Here is a 21,100-nt window from a genome sequence, read left to right on the forward strand (position 1 = left end):
TAACAAGTGTTTGGAGAGGAGATAGGGAAAAAGAAACTCTCATACACTGCTGGTGGGACTGCAAATTGGTACAGCCACTATGGAAAACAGTATGGAGCGTCCTAAAAAAAAAAACCCCTAAGAATTGAATTACTGTATGATCCAGCAATCCCTCTTCTGGGTATTTATCCAAAAAAAACCTGAAAACATTTATCTGCAAAGATATATGCATCCCGATGTCCATAGCAGCATTATTCACGGTGGCCAGGACATGGAAGCAATCAAAGTGTCCTAAGATAGATGATTGGCTAAAGAAGATGTAGTACAAATATACAATGGAATATTACTCAGCTATATGAAAAGTTGAAATACTGCCATTTATGACAACATGGATGGATCTTGAGATAATCATGCTAAATGAGATAAGTCAGATAGAAAACGTTGAAAACCACATGATATCACTCATATGTGGGATATAAATCTAAAAGCAGAAAATAAGCATGACAAGTAAATAGAGGCTCATGGACATGGACAGTGGATTAATGTTTACCAGAGGGAAGCAACGAGGTGGGGTGGGGGTAAATAGGGGTAAAAGGGGTCAAATATTTGATAACAGAAGGCAATCTAACTGTGAATGTTGAACATACAATGCAATATATTTATTACATATGGTTGAATTATACACTTGAAACTTATTAGATTTTGTTGATCAATGTCACCTCAATCATTTTTAATTAAGAAAAACCTAAGTTCTCTCTTCTATACCATGCTTCTGGGTTGACTGCAGAAAGAATGTCTATGGCTTAATGATGGAAACGCAATAGCTTTGGTCTTTATATCACAGAGCCATAGAATCTTACTGTTGGAAGGGATTATAGAGAACTTCCTGCTGTGTTTTCAAGCTTCTTTGACTGTGACCTACAGTGAGAAAGGTATTTTGCATCATGAACAAATACACATATACACACAATTTTTTGAAAAAAAATTCTTGAAACAGCATTACTATAATGATGAAATACACTCTGATATTTACTGTTCTATTCTCTTCCATAAAAAAAAACACTAGTTCCTTTCTACATGACTGACTTCATTATCTACTAATGAGTTTTAACCTTCTGTTTGAAAAACTGATATAGTCCTCTTCATTTTTCAAAATGGATTTGAGTCCCAGAAATGGGAAGTGATTTCCCTGGATCTCATAGACCGCAGGCTAGTGACTTTCTAACTGTTAGCCCCATTTTCTGACTCTAATATACAATTTGGCTTTGTCAGCTTCATAAATAAAATTGACAGGTTTGTCAGTTTTGTTCCTTAAGAAAAAAAATCTGTTCATAGTTTTTTGCTTATTGACATTTAATTTGTTTCTTCCTCTACAAGTCTTGTAAGGTTAAGACTTTCTAGGACTCAGTTAAATGAAACTTTGCAAGGTTTTATTTGAAAAGGAAATGAAACAGTCAAGATAATATTGCATAATCTTTAAGATTTTAAGAAAGACTATTAAAAAGCCACAGAAAATAGAAAGCAGTTTTCAAAAAGAGGTGATAAAAAATGAACCAAGAAACCAAGCGACAGTTGTGAAACCAAAAGGGAAAACCAAATCTTTCTGTTAAGCAAAAATGCCAAGGAGAGAATAGAAAGTTTTAATAATCTATGCAAAATCACAGGCACTGCATTTCATGAGCGAAGTTTAAACATAAATGGAACACATAAGATAAGAGCTTGATTAAGTAATATTGAAAAATGGTGGGACTTTAGAAAAGAATTTAATAGAACTATCAGACTGTTAAAGATTTAATAAAATGAAAATTTGAAGTTGACTCAGTTGAACTGAATTTTGAAGCTTTTAAGAACATTTAGGGAGAAGACAGAGAAAGGGATTTTCTTGGCATTTTTTTGCACATGCCCTCTGACATTGCTAGAAATATGAATTAGTTATTGAAAATCCCGACAAGGTTTTTCTAGATATTTTCCCTCTCAGACAAGCAGAGGTGGAGCTTCGGAAGCACAGAAACAGCTAGGATTGGGCAAAGTAAAGATTGAGAATCCCATGGTGGTAGAGTGAGAAAATGGTAGCATTTCTGGTGGGAGTAACTTTTCTTTCTAAAGACCAATCCAGCAGGAGAAGGTGAAATATTGTCAGTGTAACTTCTGAGCCTTAGCCCCAGAGCCTTATCTGTGCATCCACCAACAAGTATTTCTTGAACCCTTACCAAGTGCCAGGTGCCATGTTAGGCTCTGTAGAGAGACTATGAATAAGTCCCTGCCCTTAAGTTTGTAGCCAAGAGAGAGGTACAGGCAATTCCAAATGCTTTGGTGCATGCCGTAATAGACATGGACAAAGTGCCAGACAGGAGACACCTGACTTGGACATGGTAAGTTAGGGAAGGCTTCCTGGAACAAATCTATCTAAGCTTAGACTCAAGCAAGATAAATTCAAGTTGACCAGATGAACTGTGAAGAAGAAACTTTGCTCGTTTTATATGCTTAATGTCTTTATGAAGCATAAGCCTGGCACAAAATAAATCTTCATAAATGGCAGTTTTTAATATTTTAGTATTGTCAGTTCTAAGGCATTGGTCAGATGATATTTTCCCTGTATGAAACAACACACATGACACAGCGTTTCCATAAATTTGGCTGATAGAATTCAATATTAATATTTAATTGCCTGTTATTACTTAACAGATTTATAAAATACGGATGTTCCTCATTGCAGTTTTTTTTGTTTACAGAAGAAAACTACAGAGCATGTCATATATTGTGATTTCTCTATCTAAGAAAAATTTGAAATAGAATCAGAATAATAGAACTTAAACTATAGGAAAAAGGTAAAAGGGAATATAATCAATAATACTGTGATAAGTTTGCACAGTGACAGATGATTACTAGGCTTAGTGTGATGATCACATTGTAAAGTATATAAATGTCAAATCATTATGTTGTACACCTGAAACCAATATATTAATGTATACCAACTACGCTTAAATAAAAAATAAAATTTAAAACTATAGAAGTCACCTGATCCAGTCCATCCCTTTAATACAAGAGAAAACTGAGCCATTTGCTCAGAGGAACAATGTTGTTGGTTAGTGGCAGAAATAAGACAAAAAAGCAGGTGTTCTGACCAAAGTTGATCACAGTAGTCCCCCCTTATCCTCAGTTTTGCTTTCCACAGTTTCAGTTGCCCATGGTCAACTATGGAAAATTACAGAAATAAGACAGTTTATAAATTATGTGCCATTCTTATTAGTGTGATGAAATCTCTCTCTATCCTGCTCCATTCCACTGGAATGTGAATCATCTTTTCATGCAGTGTGTCCATGTTGTATGTACAAGGACAGTAAGATACTTTGAGAGACCACATTCAAATAACTTTCATTATACTATACTGTTATAATTGTTCTATTTTGTTGTTATTGTTTTTCTTTTTCTGTGCCTAATTTATAAATTAAATTTTATCATAGGTATAAATGTATAGGAAAAAATATGGGATATGTAGGATTCAGCACTAACCATGGTTGCAGGCATCCACTGGGAGTCTTGGAGCTTATTCCCCACAGATAAGCAGGACTACCGTACTCATTTCAGTTATGTCACATCCACTTGAAGTAAAATTTTTTTCAAAGCTCTTAGCTTTGATGTAAAATTGTGTTAATATTGTTACCTTGATGTTAATTTCCATCATTACCTTTGAAGTTTTCATGGGCTTCATATTTTGTTTTTCTTGTACTTTATTCACTCTGAGAATATGTGTTTTTAATTGAACCATTTTATTTTTACATCAGGAGCAAGGAGTATATGTGATGCTACTCACCGTTTTCATTTTAAACCATTAATTTATTATTTGCAATAGATGAATATATTTTAAACTTTATTTGTTCTCTGTTAGGGTAAGATTTCATTCAAAGACTATACCTTTGGCAGGAATATTGAATAAAAGACCTGGAAAAATATCCCGTAATTAATCGTCTAAATAATGCTTTCCTTATAACGCGCTCCTAACTGCTACTGTGGTAATGTTCTTTCGTAGTTATTATTGTTACACGGTTATGTCACATGTTCTGTTTAAAGCTATATAATTAGCAAACGCTTTAAAATAAAACCACTGAAATGTTCTTCTGGGTTATTCTTCCTTTTGCTCACTGTTTGCTCAAAGTCTTCTGTACTTTAGCCTATTGTACTAATATTGATTCTTTCACCCACCTGCCAGCTTTCTTATTCTCTGGCATCTCAAAATTACCATAATCGGTTGTCATTCTCTCCACACGGGAGCTGTCTAAATCCCTAGGCTGCCACTGTGGGCATCTATCGGGTAAGGATTTTTCAATAGCACCCTTTTCCCACCAGATTCTTCACCGTATCCATTGTGCATTTTGAAAAGCCCCATTTACCTTACTGCCTGGATACCAATTACTGCAGATCCTGTTTCTTGTTGTCAAGGTCTCACAACTCTAGCTGTTTAAAATACAATGCTAGCTTCAACAATCTTCTCTTCTACTCTTCATGTTATTTGGGTTATGGTTATAATTACAGATGATATTTTGAGTTATTGATTGCAAGCAAACCTCAAAGGGTCCCTGACCATTCTTATGATTCCAATATTGAGTGGAAGCAATTTAGTTTCTAAAGGCTGGTGCTGACTTGCCCAAGAGGTTTTATTTTCCTCCCCTGGAATTTCATAGATTGCTTGACATCTACAACCCATTGGCTTTTGGTTGCTGAACTTGCATTTGTTTCATGATTCTACAGTGTGCATGCCCATTTAAAAAACTGCCATAATCTTTTTTTTCCCTAGAGAACAGAAGAAACATCATTCAGATTTGCAAATTATAAGGAAGAGTAAATTGAGTAAATTGGTGGATATACTAGATCACCCCAGTTTTATTAGTCTGGTTATTTTCTCGCTGTACTTGCCTTTGGAAACACAAACTTTTTCCAGTTATAGATTTACTTATGCTTTGGCTTCTTTAAATTATATGACACATTTATGCAAACCTCATTCAATGATAATTCCCATAAGTTAGTCTTAAATCAAAAGATGAGAAGAATAATTCCAAGGCCCAGACTTTTTTCTATCAAAATTTATGGAAGTAATCTCAATACACAGAAAGATTGAATGTGTGGTATTTTTCTTTTCATTAGTTCAATGCATCTCAAATCTTCCCTCCTACTGTCTGAAAACCTTGGGACTACAGTTTTTATTATACAAATCTCTTTGACATATATTTTATAGTTTATTTTGTTTTTGTACAAAATTTTAGTGTAATTTTAAACAAAAAAAATTTAAACATACAAAAGTCTATCTTCACTCAACTTCAACAATTATCAACTCAAGTGTCAAATTTGCTTCATCTATCCCCTTACCTATTCTCCCATACCCATTGGGTAATAGTAAACAAATCCCAGACATCATATCATTTCATTTGTATTTCAGTATATATCTGTGAAATTAATAAGACTTTTAGAAAGCATAGCCATACTGTACGAAAACCTATAAACTTTAACAATATTTTCTTAATAGTATCAATTAACTAATCAATATTGAAATCTCTTTAATTGTTTCATAATTTCTTACATTTGGTTTATTCAAATCATAATCTGAAAATTATCTGCATATTGCATTTAATTAGTATGTTTCATAAATCTTTTTAAATCCATGATGCTCCTTACTTCTTTATTTTTCCTTGTAATTTGTTAAAGAACTTTAAAGTTCTTCAAATACCAGTTTAGCTGATTGCATCCCCATACCATTGTTTGATATGTTTCTCCATTGGCTGAATTTCCTGTAACCTGATCCATAGGTTTAGAGATTCGATCATATTCAGTTTAATCTTTTGGCAAGAATAGTTCATGAAAAAGTTGTATTCTTTTCTCTGGATGCTTGTTTCTCTGTGATGTTAAGATTGTTTAGTGTGTTCAATTATAGCCAGCCTGATCTATCCATTATAAAGTTTTGCATCAGTTGTTAATGTGAAAGTTTTAGTAGCCACTATGATTGTGAATGAGGACCCATTATTTCATTAGGTGTTTCAAATTGGCATATTCTGATACTATCATTTCTTTTTCATTTACGTAGTTTCATTTAAAAATGTTTATTTGGGTAAATTAAAGAGAAGGTAATTATTGAGTGCCTGTGATGTGCTAGCATTCTGCTAGACTCTATAAGGGAAAGATAAACTACATATATATCATGAACCTGCTCTAAACAGAAACCGAAACATTATGCTCAAAACAATTAGTGAGCAATTATGGTATGGTAAATGAATTAAGAAAAGAGAGATGAACATGGGTTAGAGAATGTTTCAGGAAAGACATGGGGCATGTGTTGGGCCAAGAAGCGTTTTGTGAACTAAGAGAAAACTGAGAGCATTCCAGGTAGGGGAATAGTTTGAATCGTGTTATGAAGCTAAGGACAACAATGGCCATATAAGGGAAGGCACAGGAAAAAAACTACCTGAGGATTACACATTAGCTAGGTTAAAGTGGGGTATTGGTTGGGAGTGAGAAAGCTAAATTATTCAGGTTCTGTTTGACATCCCCTGTGAATATTCTGGTATTGTTCTAGATACATTTGGCAGATAGACTTTGGTTGGACTAGGGAATCACAGTGAAGTGGCCTATGGAAACTCAATAGTTTAGAAATCAATTTGTCATAAGTAAAACCTCATCTAAGCTTAAGAAATAATAAGATTGCCCAAATCTTGTGCAAAATGGAAAGAATGAGTCATGTTGCTAAGTATACATAGTAATAAAAAATTACAACCTACAGAAATACTTGTGGTTCCACGGAACAAACGAAGTTGTTTGAAAGAAGCGGCAGGTACACATGACTTGGTGTGAAGCTGTAGCAAAGTTAAAGATATTGAATTAATTTTGGAAATGTTGTGTTGGGGGTGCATATATAAATGGTAAAGGCCTTAAGCATTTGTTATGATGGGGTTACAGACAAAAAGATGAGGCTGATATTCTACATTTTAGAGTCAGATACACAGAAGTGATAGGTTAACTCATAGGAGAGGACGTGCGCATCAAATAACAAACAGAAGAGAAGCTGAGTTTAAAGAGAAAGAATAGCAGTAGAGTTGTGGGTGTGGAGTAGGAACAGGAAGCAGAAAGAAGAGAAAGGTAGTATCCATTAGTGGAGAAACAGGGGAGAACAATGTATGGCCAAGGAAAGAAGGAGTTTTATACATGAAGAGATGGTTAACAGGGTTAAGTTCCACCACAAGGTTAAGAAAAGGAGGACTGAGAACCATCCTTTGGGTTTTCAGAAGGGAGATCACTAGCCACTTGACAGGACACTTGATTTTGTTATAGCATGTTACAAATGGGAAGTGGGTCACAAGAAGGAATGGTTTGGAAGCAGGAAGTCAGGATTGAAGGCATAGATGATCTTATTCTAGGAATGGGATTTCAAAGAAGATAAATAAGATTGATGGCCAGGATAAGAAGCAGATATGTAAACCTAAGTGTATTTGAAAACCAAGAGTCTAGATTTTCTTGCTTATTTTGATAGAGAAAAAGATATTTTTAGAAAACAAACTTTAGATAATAAAAGTACAAAAAGAGCTTAACAAGTTACTTTAACTCATCATATTTTTAGGACATTTTATTTATTCAATTTTTATGTTATGTATTACCATAATGCTTATTTCAAATATGTAAAATATGAGTATTAGATTGAGAATGCTAATTTCTTCTTTTTCAAAAAGAAATCAACCCACCTTTCCATCTCCCTCTTCTCTGCTTCCTTAGCTATATCTGTACATGGAACATGTGTTGTGTTTTTATTTTGTTAGTTTCATTGGTTTCCTGCTCACGAAGATAATACATGTTTATTGTACAAATGCCACAGCACAGAAAGTCTTAAAGGATACGTTTTTTTTTTAATTCCATGAAATGATATTACTCAAAGATAATCAATATGTTATTTTTGTAAATCTCCTTCCAAATTTCTTTCTATGTGTAGATACATAGATGATATTTATATTAATGAGATCATACTGTAAATGTTTTTGCAACTAATAATATGTCGTGGACATTTTCTATTTCAATGAATATAGAAATGACGGTCATTGTATGTTGGTACCATAATTAATTTAAGCTGTTTCCTATTGTAGTCATTTAGACTCTTTCCAATTTTTCTTTTTGAGCAGCACTGCTGTGAATGTTCATGTGGGTACATTATTGTGGACTTGTCCAGTTGATTGTCTTCTTTGAATAAGTTCTGAAAGTGAGGTTGTGTGTCAAAGGCTATGCATATTTTATATTGTGATACATATTTACATATTGCTCAATGTCCTCTAGAAGTGCTATACCAATTATATATCTACCAATAACATCTATCAATACCCAGTAAGTTCTTTTAAATGTCTTGAAAATTTATTTTTTTAAATCTTCATTTGGGCTCATTTTCCTCACTTATAAAATAAGAAGGATGAAATATATCAGTGGTTCTTAAACTTTTTAGGATCTTAGGACCACTTAAGAAGTTTAAAATTGTTGAACAGAAATATGAACTGTTGTTTCAGAAAAACACACCTGTGCAAAAACACAGACATTTTTACATACTATTTATGAGAATTCACACTGAAGTCAATTCACAGAGTCTTAAGGATTTCACTCCATGAATCTGAGTGAAGAGTCTCTGAATGAGATGATTTTAAAGTTGCTTTCTGCTTTTAACACTAAAGCACACACACACATCTTGCACACATATCATAACACATATCACACACTCATATGTACATAGAATTTTAATGTGTATTTGAAAAAATTTTGACATCTGCTTGGTATGGAACCTAGTCTTGTTTTGATCTGGAAAATCCTTTGAGTATGTATAGTTTTTGGAATGAATTTCTGTTTATTTCAGGTTCTTCAATGGCGAGCCCACCAGGAAGAGGTAGCAAGACTGGAAATGGAAATTTCTGCCAGAAGAAGGAAAAAGGAAGAGGAGAAAGAGAAACTGTGGAAGAAGAAGGAATTGTTACAAAGAGAAGAAAAGAAAAAAAAAGTATGAAATCCTCTGTTGCTGTGAGTGTGTGAATGAATGTTTAATTGCCTGATTGAGCTTTGGTTTATCTTAGTCTTTGGCATGGAATTCTAATTGGCAGTTCTTAGAAAGATTCATAAGGTTCTAGCAGGTCTTGCTTCAGTTCATAGGAGCTTCAAAGATTTGTGGACAAGGAGGGGAACCCACCTTATTGACCTGCACAAGCACAGATATTCATGATGAGAAGAGATGCTGTAGATGAAGGACAGGGTTTGTGACTGTTGTCAAGCCTTGTACTAAGTTGGGATATGGCAAAGGCCAAGTGTACTGGGATAGCATTTTGGTTGACTGCAATGCAGAAAATGACTGTCAATAGATGTCCATGAGAGAAAGGCATTTTGAAAAATGAGAGAGAGACCTTTATGAGCTTGTAAATGAACTGTTGATATTTGGTCTGACACCACAACAACAACAACAAAACAAACAGTAATGGAAGGAATAATTAAATTCTAAACCAAATTCATGGTCAACATCTTGAATTATATGAGACTAAGGCATATGTTTTATTTTATTTTATTTTTAAAAACACTTTTTACATTTAGAATATATTTTTTAAATACAGAGAATGATGTAATAAGCACAATAATACTCATCACCTAGCACTGAAATTATTAATATTTCTCATTCTATTTCAGATTTTTATTCTACAAATAAAGTTGAAGTCCTCCTTTGAGGGCATACTCAGTACCATTTCCCTTCTTACCTTTTCAAAGGCAGCCTTAATCATAAATTTTATTTTTATCTTCCCAGGCCATCTATTGCTTTTAACATATTTTAATATGTAGTTTGTGACTTTTATTTTTTTTCATGGATACGATCATCCAGTATCATTCTGTAGCATGTACTTCATTCAACCTTACATTTTTGAGATATACCCATGTTAACACACTCCTTTTAATTGCTATATAGTGTTCCATTATAGAATTGGGCTACCATTTATCCTTTCTCTTAGTGGTTGACATTTAAGTTTCTAAAATTTTGTTCTTGTAATTATGCTGCAGCAGCCACCTTATACATGTTGACTGGGGTATGTATGCACCTATGAGGGAAATTACTATGTTGTAGGATTCATATACTTTCAAGTTCATAATACTTTTTAAAAAGATATTACAACTTTCCTGTTTGACTTTTGTCAATCTAATAAATGTGAACAGTATCTCATTGTTTAAATTGGATTCCCCTGATCACTTGTGAGATTGAAAATCTCATGTTTATTGGGCAGTTTTCTTCCTCTGTGAAATGCTTATTTGTACTTTTTGTCCATTTGTCCATTTTTTTCTTTATTAATCTATAGTTCTTTATAAGTTCTGGATACTATTTCTTTTTATCAGTTATATGGGTTGCAGATTTTTTTTCCAATTGGTCATTTGCCTTTAAATTTTGCCTGTAGTGTCTCTAGTTTCATGAAAATTTAAAATAATCAAGTAATCAATGTTTTTAAATTCTTCCTTTGTGAATTGTGCTTTCTTTTATGAATTTTGACCTGGTAGTGAGAGCATCTCTACAGGGAATTTTTATATTTGCCTCTGCTAAGGGCACTATGCATTTTACTGGCCCGGGACCAGTTTGTATATTAACTTTGAGACTTGCGACCTATTCTGAGAGCTGGAGTGGGTGCTGACTTGGCACTGGTGCATAGCACCTGCCTGGGTTCTAGAGCCAATCCCTTTTTTCCTCTGGTCTCAAGCAGAAAGTTAGCCTCCCTGTCACTTCCCTGGGGAGTGGTCATGGTGTATTTAATTCCCATTCCTCCATGGCTTCTTGGTCATTGTAAGTAGCTTGGTTCCAGCTCCCATGTGCATAAGTCCCACAACTAATATTAAAGGCCCGGCCACCAGCTTCTTAGACCTATCTCAGGTCCTCTCACTGCTCACTTTGAGTTTTATCTTTATTTTCAGCACTGGGGCAGTGTGTGTGTGTGTGTGTGTGTGTGTGTGTGTGTGTGTGTGTGTGTGTGTGTGTGTGTGTGTGTGTAGTTATTGTGTTATAGTTTGTCCAAAATTTCTTTGTGTTGAAAGTGAGAAAGGAGGTTTCTATGGTAAATCAGACATACTGACCAAAGTTTTGGCTACTTTTATATATACCAACCACAAATCTAAATTCTCTTGTTTTAACTATTTTATATATTGGAGACAAATTTTAGTTCTTCGGTGTTTAACAACAGCTTGGCAGAAAAACCCTTATGGGCAATTCTCCATAACTCAAGGCTAGCTGCCTTGTTAGCTGGTGCTCTGTACTTCCCCATCTACTGTTTCACTTGCCCGGCTTTCTCTTCTCATAAGAAAGCAGCAATAGAGATAAACTATGTCATCTGTAAAATCCCACCTTAGGATTTCTGAACAAGAGATCTTCTTTCTCATAATTCTTCAGAGCAATTTCTCTTTTAGGGAATAATTACTGTCTTTTTGCTGGAATAACATATTGATTTCTATCCAGTGCCAAAGTTGATCCTGGTAGGTGCCCAGCTTATTTCAAATATACCTTTAAATTATTAGATTACTTTTTCTTCTGTGCTTTAAAACTCTAGTTGAACATAGTATTCACAGTTTTGATGCTTTTATCTCAAGACTCAAGAGAAGTTTTGATTCATATGCTGTTAGGTGATAATAGTAATATTTCAGAAGCATCTCTTCACTTTTGAAATTATTATCAAGATAAAATCAAAAGATAATGCCTTTCCATAAACTATCCTCAGGAGCTATTGTAAGAAACAAAATTACTGTGCTAAATGAACCTTAAAATGCTTGATGTGTAATATTGGTCACAACACCACCCTTCCACTGGACATGGCTCTTTGGGTGGCTTCAATAATATAAAATTGCTCTGCATCATGGTGTTTTAGGAGATTTTGTTGCTGCATGATGTCTAGAGTTCTATGGTATCCAAGACAAGAGTAGTTTCACCCTTGTTCCCCAAATGGAGATTTCAACCAAAGCTCACATAGAAAGAAAATATATCTTTTTCTTGGTCTCAGATGTCACAAAACTCTCCCAAGTTTAGCCAGCTCCTAATTCAACACTGAAATCCCCCACATTGTGTGACAGAGGTGGGGAGCATTATTAGGAAAGTCAGAATAACTTCACCAGCCATATGACCTTCAGCGTTACCTCAGAGATGGTTCTGGGGAAGAATCTGTCATTTTATGATCTCTTAACCTCAAGTGACATTGCACCAGTAAATACCAATAGACCATGGCTTAGCACTTGGTTGCTCCCCCTTGTCCTCAGGTGACCTGGCAAATGTTCAGAATTATATTTATCCTGTAAATATCCAGGGAAGAGGAGAAACAGTCTAAAACAAAAAGTGTAGGCTGTCATAACCAGAATGCAGTCTAAAGGGCTGGAAGAGTCTAAAGGGCTGCTTCTCAGATGATTCAAGAAGCTCTATGCTCAGGAGGGAATGCACAGTACCTTTTCAGTTCAGATCAAAGCCATTCTCTCAGGGTGGGAATCTATGGGTTTTTATGAGAGCATTTCATCATGAAATCATAAAATCTCTTTTCCAGTATTTCTTAATCTAATAATATAGTGACAAAGAGATAAGAGTGGGAAAAAATGTCAACACAGATGATAAAACAAAAAACAAAAAAACTCCTAGACTTTAAACCCTGCTTCTTTAGGATTGTCAGGACTTAAAAGGGCCAATGAATAACACCTATGATAGGCAGGCTTCTAAGATGGGCCCCAAGATTTCCTGCCCCCGTGAGAAACATGTGCTATATAATCGCCGGGACAGTAAATACCATGGATAAGATTATATTATATGACACAGACAACCTTGGGAGATTACATCGTGGGCTTGACCTAATCACAAGCCCTTTAAAAAGCAGAGAGTTTTCTCTGGCTGCTCACAGGAGGGGTAGTCAGAGATTGAAAGCACAAAAAAGACATGACCCACCATTCTTGGCTGAAGATTGAGGAGGTCACACGGCAAGGAATGTGGGTGGCCTCTAGGAGCTGAAAGTAACCCTGGCCAACAGCCAGAAAGGAAATGGGAATCTATAACCTATAGTCCTATAACTATAAGGAACTGAATTCTGCCAAAAAAAGAGAATGAGCTTTTTTCTTTTCTAAAGCTTCCAGATGAGAACTCAGTATTGTTAACACTTTGATTTCAGCCTGAGATATTATGAGCAGAGAGCCCAGCCACACCATGCTAGACTTTTGATTTATAGGATTCTGGGCTAACAAATGTTGTTTTTAGCTGCTAAATTTGTAGTAATTTGTTATACAACAATTAAAAAAAATAAATAAATAAAGCTGATGTAGATTCTGGTATCCAGAAGTGAAATGCTGCCAAAACAAATACATAAAAATGTGGAAGTGGCTTTGGAATTGGAAAGTGAAGAAAGCTGGAAGAATTTTGAGAAGCATGAATGAGAAAAGACTAGAATGCCTTGAACAGGCTGCTAGTAGAAATATGCATGTTGGAGATGTGGCTGGTGAGGGCTCAGAAGGAGAGAAGGAACATATTGTTGGAAACCGGAGTAAGGAGGATATGTAGTGTTGGAAAGCCTAGGGAAATTCTGACCTGCAATTAGGTGAAAACACTCCTAAGTAAGGAACTTCGTACGTGATGAACTAAAAAGATTTCTAAAGTGTGTATACTTTCTAGGTGATCTCAATCCAATATAATTTTTATGACATTAATATGTTGACCAGTGCCAATTAATATCTCTGACCTGGACTCTCTCTTAAACGGCAAACTCACACATCCCCCTGCCTCAAATCGATATGCCCAAATCTAATCTTGCCCTACCCTCCAAACCTACTCTGGAGATAAGAGATTATTGCTGTCAGCATGGCATAAAGAATAGGCTGAGTGTGCTAACACAAAACCCTTTGTTAGAACCTCAAAAAAATCAAGAGATCAAAGTATTCAGTCACATAAAAGACACTTCCAAGAGATTGAGGGTGTTTCTCATAGATCTTCTCAAACTAGGGAGCCTTAAGGAAGTTTAAGGACAACTTTTTTTCTCAGCCACCTCAACAGGAAGCCAAAAGAGGAAGGAATTATCTCAAAAAGATCTGTGGGTGTGGCATTTGTCTAATGGAGTGAATCCCCATAAAATCTGCAATGGCTCACCTGGTTCTTGAGAAAATTTTTGGAAACACTGATTTCTAATAGAACAAAATTTTATCAGAAACACTGCCAGCTTGAGCTGAAAGGTACTGAGAAAGTATAAAATGGAAGGAGGCTCATGGACCCCTGAATTCTATTGGGAGGCTGATAAAACTACTCAGGAAGCCGGCATTCCTAATACTTCCAGCATTGAATGAAACCCACCCATCCAGGCTCAGAAAGAGCTTCTTTCCACTCCCCACCACCTTATACATAGCATAGTTGTGTCAGCTTCTAGTAAGACATATTGACAGTAAGACTGTGTGTAATCCCAAAGGGGTCACTGGAGGTCCAAATAGGATGATCATTCATTCATTTATTCAATAAGTATTCCAAAGTGCATTTAACATGATATATATTAAACCTAGTCCTTCATGCAATTGTAAGAGGTTACCCCACTCAAACAGAAATTGCCCCTTTTCCGATATCTTTTTAAAGGGATGTGTTTATCTGCTCTGCCACAAAGACAATAAGCGAGTCTTAGTTAGATCGTTAGAAGCTCTTGCTAATAATGCAGAAAGATTTCTTTTAGCTTCAAACTTTATAAACAGAACAAAAGGCTTAAAAGAGAAAAACTAAAAATTCAAAATGGAGTGAACTATATGGAGTTTGCAATTAGTTAAATTAAGCATAACTTCATACAGGAAATTAAATACATGTACATATATGCAGTATATACAAGTGTGTATGTTTGTGTATGTACACTTATACACATGATTACAGTGTGCCTTTCCTGCCCCTCTCAGTTGGGATTGATGAAGGCCTTAGTTTGGGGTGGGTAGAGAGTTCCTTTGCCCTCATCATGCCTAGACCTCCTCTTATTTCCTGGTCTTATATCATCAAACATACTTTGGGCATCTAACCTTACATTGGCTCATGCTGCTCTGATTACTTCCTAGTGTGAATGCTCTTATGCTAATAAATGTTATTAGTTTTGCCACATATGATCAAAGTTTAGGCCTTACAGTATAAACTTTTTGCCCTGACTCCAATAGGGTTCGTCATCTCTCTTTTTATTATTTTTTTCCTTTTTGTTTGGGCCTTTAATTGCTCTTGTGTGTGTTTGTGCACTACAGGAACTACAGGATATGAAACTGTCCTCTGCAATTTCCTTCAAATGCCTGTGACTAATTGCCTTTCATTTCCAGTGAATGCCCTGCTGTTGCAGAGGGAGGGTGATATAGATCTTGGGGATTTAGGTGGTTGGAAAAAAGACCTTTAAAATTAAGAGTGCTGCCTGGAAAACATCCCCTGGAAGAAAGGACCCTCAGAAATAGCACCTCCTGCTCCAGATCCTTGTCTATTTTGTCCAAGTCCGTTCCGTCACACTGCTCTTCTCAACCTTGAGTAAAGAATGTGTGTGTGTGTGTGTGTGTGTGTGTGTGTGTGTCGGAGAGAGAGATCTAACTGGATTCCGCTCAGACTAAAATGACTTAGGATATAAATATTATCAGTTTATGTAATATGTCACAGAATTGTAACTACAAACAAAAACACTGTGGCAGTACTCAGTAATGCATTGGCATTCAGATGATCTAAGATTGACCTACAGCACTTTTTACATTTTCATAAAACAGAAAGTATAAGATATAAGAATTCTCATAGATTCCATGAACCCTGAAAACATGTCTTTGAACCTCTCTGAACAGTTCGACCTTTGTTTTAACATCCACCCACCCAAATCTCTCACTGCAAACATCCTCTTTCCAAAGGAACCACCTGCCATTAGAGCTGAAGTGTCTGCACTGGCTGAGAACCAATCTGTTGAATTACTTCCCACTCTTGGTTTTGTGGTTCTTTCAATTACTAACTCTTAGAAATGTGATCTTGCAGTCAAAGTTTGAGAGCGTGTTTTTCTTTTAATTATTGGTCTTTTTACTTGGGAATCTGATGAAATACCCCAAACATGGGAGCTATAAAACCTAATGGATAAATTAACTATCAGGATATTATAATGGTCCAAAGCAGAAGATGGTTAATGCACATTTTATGTAAAAATGATTCCAAAATAAACTGGATGTTCAGACTTTCTTTTCTGAATATTTAATATCAGTCTTCTGAATAATATTGTATGAGTAAAGAAATTAGTGTAGTATGGGAGGCTTAATTATTTGAAGATCATATAATTTTAAAATATTCATAATGTTCCTTGTTTTTGTCATTAAAATTTGGAAATGAACATTAACATAAGCTTACTGATTAACCTTCTAATCTGAGAATGAATGCAGAGTCAACTCTCAGTACATGAGTCAATAGGTGGCAGAAAGGCAGATGGTAGTCCAAGAAGCTCACTTTTCTGCTTTCAACTGTCTTTTAAAAGTGAAATTTCTAGTAGAAGTTCTTTTTTAAAAGTAGAAAAACTGATGATGGAATCTTCCTACTCTTCATCAGGAAACAGTTTTTTTAGAAAAGTCAGATAAAGGGGAGACGGGGGTGGGGGGAAGCCTGGATGATCAAGAGCCAGATAGATTTGTTTTTCTGTAAAATATTTCCCAATAGACAGTTTTAGAGGAAAAGTCTTAAAAATTAGCTCCAGGTGTCAATGTTTGGCTATATTTTTTAGCTAGGTCTTGATTATTCATGGTGATTTAATTTAATAGACACCTATATAGTGCTTGCTAGTTGTAAATCATTGTTCTATGTTCATTAAACCTTAACTACCCGAAAGGGTCCATAGTAATATGATCTTCACTTTATAAATGAAGAAACTGAGACACATAGAGTATACATAATTTCCCCAAAGTCATATAGCCATTAAGAGGTGCAGTCAGGATTTGAACCCAAGAGATCTAACTCCACAGTTCATGATTTTAAACACTGTGCTATGCTGCTTATCATTGTGATAGCTGTTAATTTTTATGATTAATCAATTTTGAGAACTCTCAGTTTCAAGCTATTTGCCTTAGGGTCATTTTTATAGTTTTGGTCCTGTCCTAGTTACTCAGAACAGTTAAATAGAAAGGTAATTGATCATTTTAAAACTCTTTAGTAGTTCACTTACTATGAATATTTCTTTTATGTTCTACAGGTGCACATAGTTTCACTGTGTCTGTCTCCTTACTCTTCTTAATATTCTCACAAGATTTCTCTCCTTGGATTAATGAGCCACTATGACTAAACACTTTACAAGGAACCAGATGGTTACAGTTTGATCACAGTTGAAGTGCCAAGTATAAGATGTGTGTTGTGAATGGATTAAAAAACACCTTCATAACTTCTTTGATGCCTTTCTTTTGTTAAGTAGACTGAAAAAAATATTGATGATTTTGATATAATTTTTTTACCTATCAACATCTTACTTCACAAGGAGAGAATTTCCACAGGCTTCCAATATCACATTTACCAACCAATCAGAATCTGTACCCATTACCCACCTTTCCTCCTTTTACAATGCATAAAGTAACTGTGCTCCTGTCTAAAGCCATTTCTTTTATTTACACACTGAGTCCTATTCCTTCTCTCCTATTCAAGTTCATTCCAATTTCTCCCCGCCCCACCGTTTCCCCCTTTTCTTCTAGTTCTTTCCTATTAACCTACAAATAAACTATTATGCCTTTGTTTAAAAAAATACTCTCCCCTGATCCTCCACCCTGCCTTAGGAAAATTGTACCATTCTATTGTCTATATACACTGTCTCCAACTTCTGCTTATTCTAGTCTGAGCCATTTTGTCCCTCCACTTAGCAGAGCTGTTCTTGCCAAGGTCATCATTGAGATTTATGTTGCTAATTCCGTGGGTCAGTTCTCAGTCTTTACCTTACTTTGATGATTAAGATGCAGATGGTCACTGCCTCCTCCTTAGAAAACTTGATATTTGGCTTCTAGGAAGCCATTCTTTTTGTTCTTTTGTCTCACTGGTTTCTCCTTCTCAATAAACTTGGATGGATCTTCCTTATTTTTCTAACTTCTAAGTCTTGGAATGCCCTAGGGGCTTGAGTCCTCTAAGTTCGTATACTTTCTAGGTGATCTCAATCAATCCAATATAATTTATATGCCATTTATATGCTAAGTAATACCAATTAATATATCTAGACTTCTCTCTTGAACTCCAAACTCACACATCCCACCGCCTCAAATCTAATGTGCCCAAAATGTACATTTTCCCCCACTCCAAACCTATTTCTTCCCTAGTATTCCTTTTCTCAACAAATGGAAACCTATTCTCCCAGTGTTCAGGTCAAAATTCTTGGTACTTCTTTGATTCTTATTTTTTTCCCTACAAACCCCATACCCATACCTTTACCTATAGTCATGAACAGAAGGCTCTACCTTTCAAATCAGAACTATTACGATAACCTCTTAATCTCCTAATTAATTTCTTCGCCTCTTCTTTTTCCACTCCCACCCTGTGCCTCCAGTCTATTTTCCACGCAACAATCATAGTGATGTTTTTAAGTCACATCAGATTATGTCAATAAATCTAGGATCTCATATCCTATCACTTTTCCCCTTGCTCATCCTGCTCCAGCCACACCAGTACCTCCTCCTCTTTGAATACCCTGGTACATGTCCTCTTAGCCTTTTGCATTGACTGTTCCCTCTGGAATTCTTCCCTCCCAGATGTCTGCATAACTCACTCTCTTACCTCATTCAAGGTTCCGATCAAATGTTATCAAGAGGGAATATTCAACCTTGATTACCAAACTTAAAATAGCATCCTCCTTCCCTGTCACTCTGTCCATTTACACTACTTTATTTTTTTTCTTAGCATTTATCATCCCCCTAACATATATCTACTGACTACCTTCTCTTGAATGTAAGCCCCATAAAAAAGTGGGGATATGTCTGTTTTCTTTATTGTTTTATCTTTAGTGCCTGGCACAAGGCCCTTAATAAATATTAGTTGAATGAATAAATTTAATGAACAAGCAGTATACAACTATACTTTGATGCTGCGGTATAGAGGAAAATGTGCAAATTAGGAGGCCCTAACAAGGTGGATGACCTTGGGCAAGTTATGTAGGCTCCGTGAGATGTTGCCGCCTCAATTGTAAAATGAGGTGTTTGGATTGAATGATTGCTAAAATCACCTCAGCTCTAACAAATCATGATTGAATAACTCTGAAGTTTGATTACTTTTCAACTTTTATTCTCCCTGACACTTCAGGTTGTGAAATACAACATTCTCAGTATATATACTCCCTTCTTAATGAATAGTGAAAAGAGAGAAATTAAACAAGATTACAGACAAATTCATTTTAGCAATATCAACATATGACATGATCATTATGTAATATTTCAACACCCATGCTGAAAATAGACCTTATTCCTAAAGAAGACATCACAGTTATTTTTTAATCCACCTGGCATTTCAATTAAGAGGGAGATAACTAATGTGTTTACCCCATTTCTTGGCTCATCATGTTCTAAGGACATAAGACATCACAGCTGAAAATAGCTATTACCAACTTGAGTAGGCAGCTCTGTTATGGAAAAATGCTCACATAAGTGACCAAATTAAATACCACTTAAAGGAGATTCATATTATTTACTTATGCATGTAGACGTCACCTCCCTTCAAACAGTTTATAATAAAAGGAGTCAACACTATTGTGCTGGATATCCCCGCCTTGGGTCATATCTATTCTCTATTCTGCTCTGTGAAACAGGGAGTTGTCCCATATGGCTCCCTTGCCCTGTGGCTTCTGTTTGGGTTCAAAGTAGAACACTAGAGATGAGAACAAGGGAGAAGAGTGGGGTTGGAAGAGTTGCTCCCACGGTTCCTTGCCCTGCAGAGTTGTGCTAACTAACTGTGTCCTCCAGCAAAGCCTTCAGCTCCAGTCAGGTGGCCCTCCCCGTACCACCCTCTCTGACTCTGGTCTACGGACGATAGAGCAGCCAGGCTACCTAATGACCCCTTGTGATTACCCTGACTTTCAACCCTCTTTTGTCAATTGTCCCCCTTATATATTCTTTTGGATTTATCCTAATTTTGAGTGTGCCATCTGTTTCCTATTAGGAATCATTAAAATAGAAAATCAGCAAGAGAATGAGAGACAAAAATTTAAGAGGATGAGGAATATAGTTATGTCAGCAAACCAAGACTAAAAAGGGGTGCTGTAATTGAACATGTTAAAGTTAAAAGGAAGCATTTAGCTCTTATTTGCTAATAATAGACAACATCCCAGCACATCAGGAGCTGGCACCATGTATTAGGGGGAGGGAGGCAAACCACTCAGTGGATAGCATATTCAGTAGAAGTTTTACAGAAGAGTCTAAATCAATCCTCATTTGATATTGCATCAACCTTCAGAAGGCCTATGGCATAGAATTAAATCACAGTTCTGTGAAACTTTTCTATAGAAAATGAAAATGATGCTGCATGCAAGGTGATAGAAAGTAAAAATGTTATATACGGGGATATACGGTATTCTTATCTTATGACTTGATACAGGAATAGAGTTTGGAAACTTCAGAAATAAATAATAGCCATATCCCTTAGATATTCCTTCTACATACTAATTTTTCTTGGCCAGACTTTTATAAAACATACTTTTGTAATTATAAAATATTTTACATCCATTGTAGTTTGGAAAATACAAATAGGCACACAAAATACAATAAAAGTCACCCAAAATTCTAAACTGTTGCTAAAGAAAATTATTAACAATGTCCTTATATTCTTTTTTCTATACACAGAGACTTTAACGTAACTAGAAAGAGACTGTATACATTATTTTTAACCTGATTTTTAAAATTTATCAATATATCTTATATATTTCCCCCTGTTTTCCTACCACATAATTTTGAGTGCTCACATAGCATTTCATTATGTGGAATATTGCACTGAACCAATTTCTTATTTTGGGATGTTATATTGTTTCCAATTTTTTAGCATTTTAAGGCTGTAATGAACATACCTATATATAAATCTGTACATATGTTTCTGCTTATTAATTCTTAATTTTTATTTCTTAATTCTTAAGACTTTTGATAGTTATTTTCTTAT

The 21,100-nt window shown here is 35.4% G+C and overlaps 1 protein-coding gene across 2 annotated transcripts in view; it reads left to right on the forward strand.

Annotated features, from left to right (window-relative positions):
* Window positions 1-21,100, forward strand: part of CCDC148 (coiled-coil domain containing 148) — a 198,471-nt gene that overhangs the window by 126,978 nt on the left and 50,393 nt on the right. For both annotated transcript variants that reach the window (XM_011359026.2, XM_011359009.2), the window contains one exon: window positions 8,852-8,992. In XM_011359026.2, coding sequence (XP_011357328.1) covers window positions 8,852-8,992 — 141 coding nt within the window. The remainder of the gene's footprint in view (window positions 1-8,851; window positions 8,993-21,100) is intronic.

This window comes from Pteropus vampyrus, unplaced genomic scaffold (assembly GCF_000151845.1).
Source record: "Pteropus vampyrus isolate Shadow unplaced genomic scaffold, Pvam_2.0 Scaffold2, whole genome shotgun sequence".
Taxonomy (NCBI): Eukaryota; Metazoa; Chordata; class Mammalia; order Chiroptera; family Pteropodidae; genus Pteropus; species Pteropus vampyrus.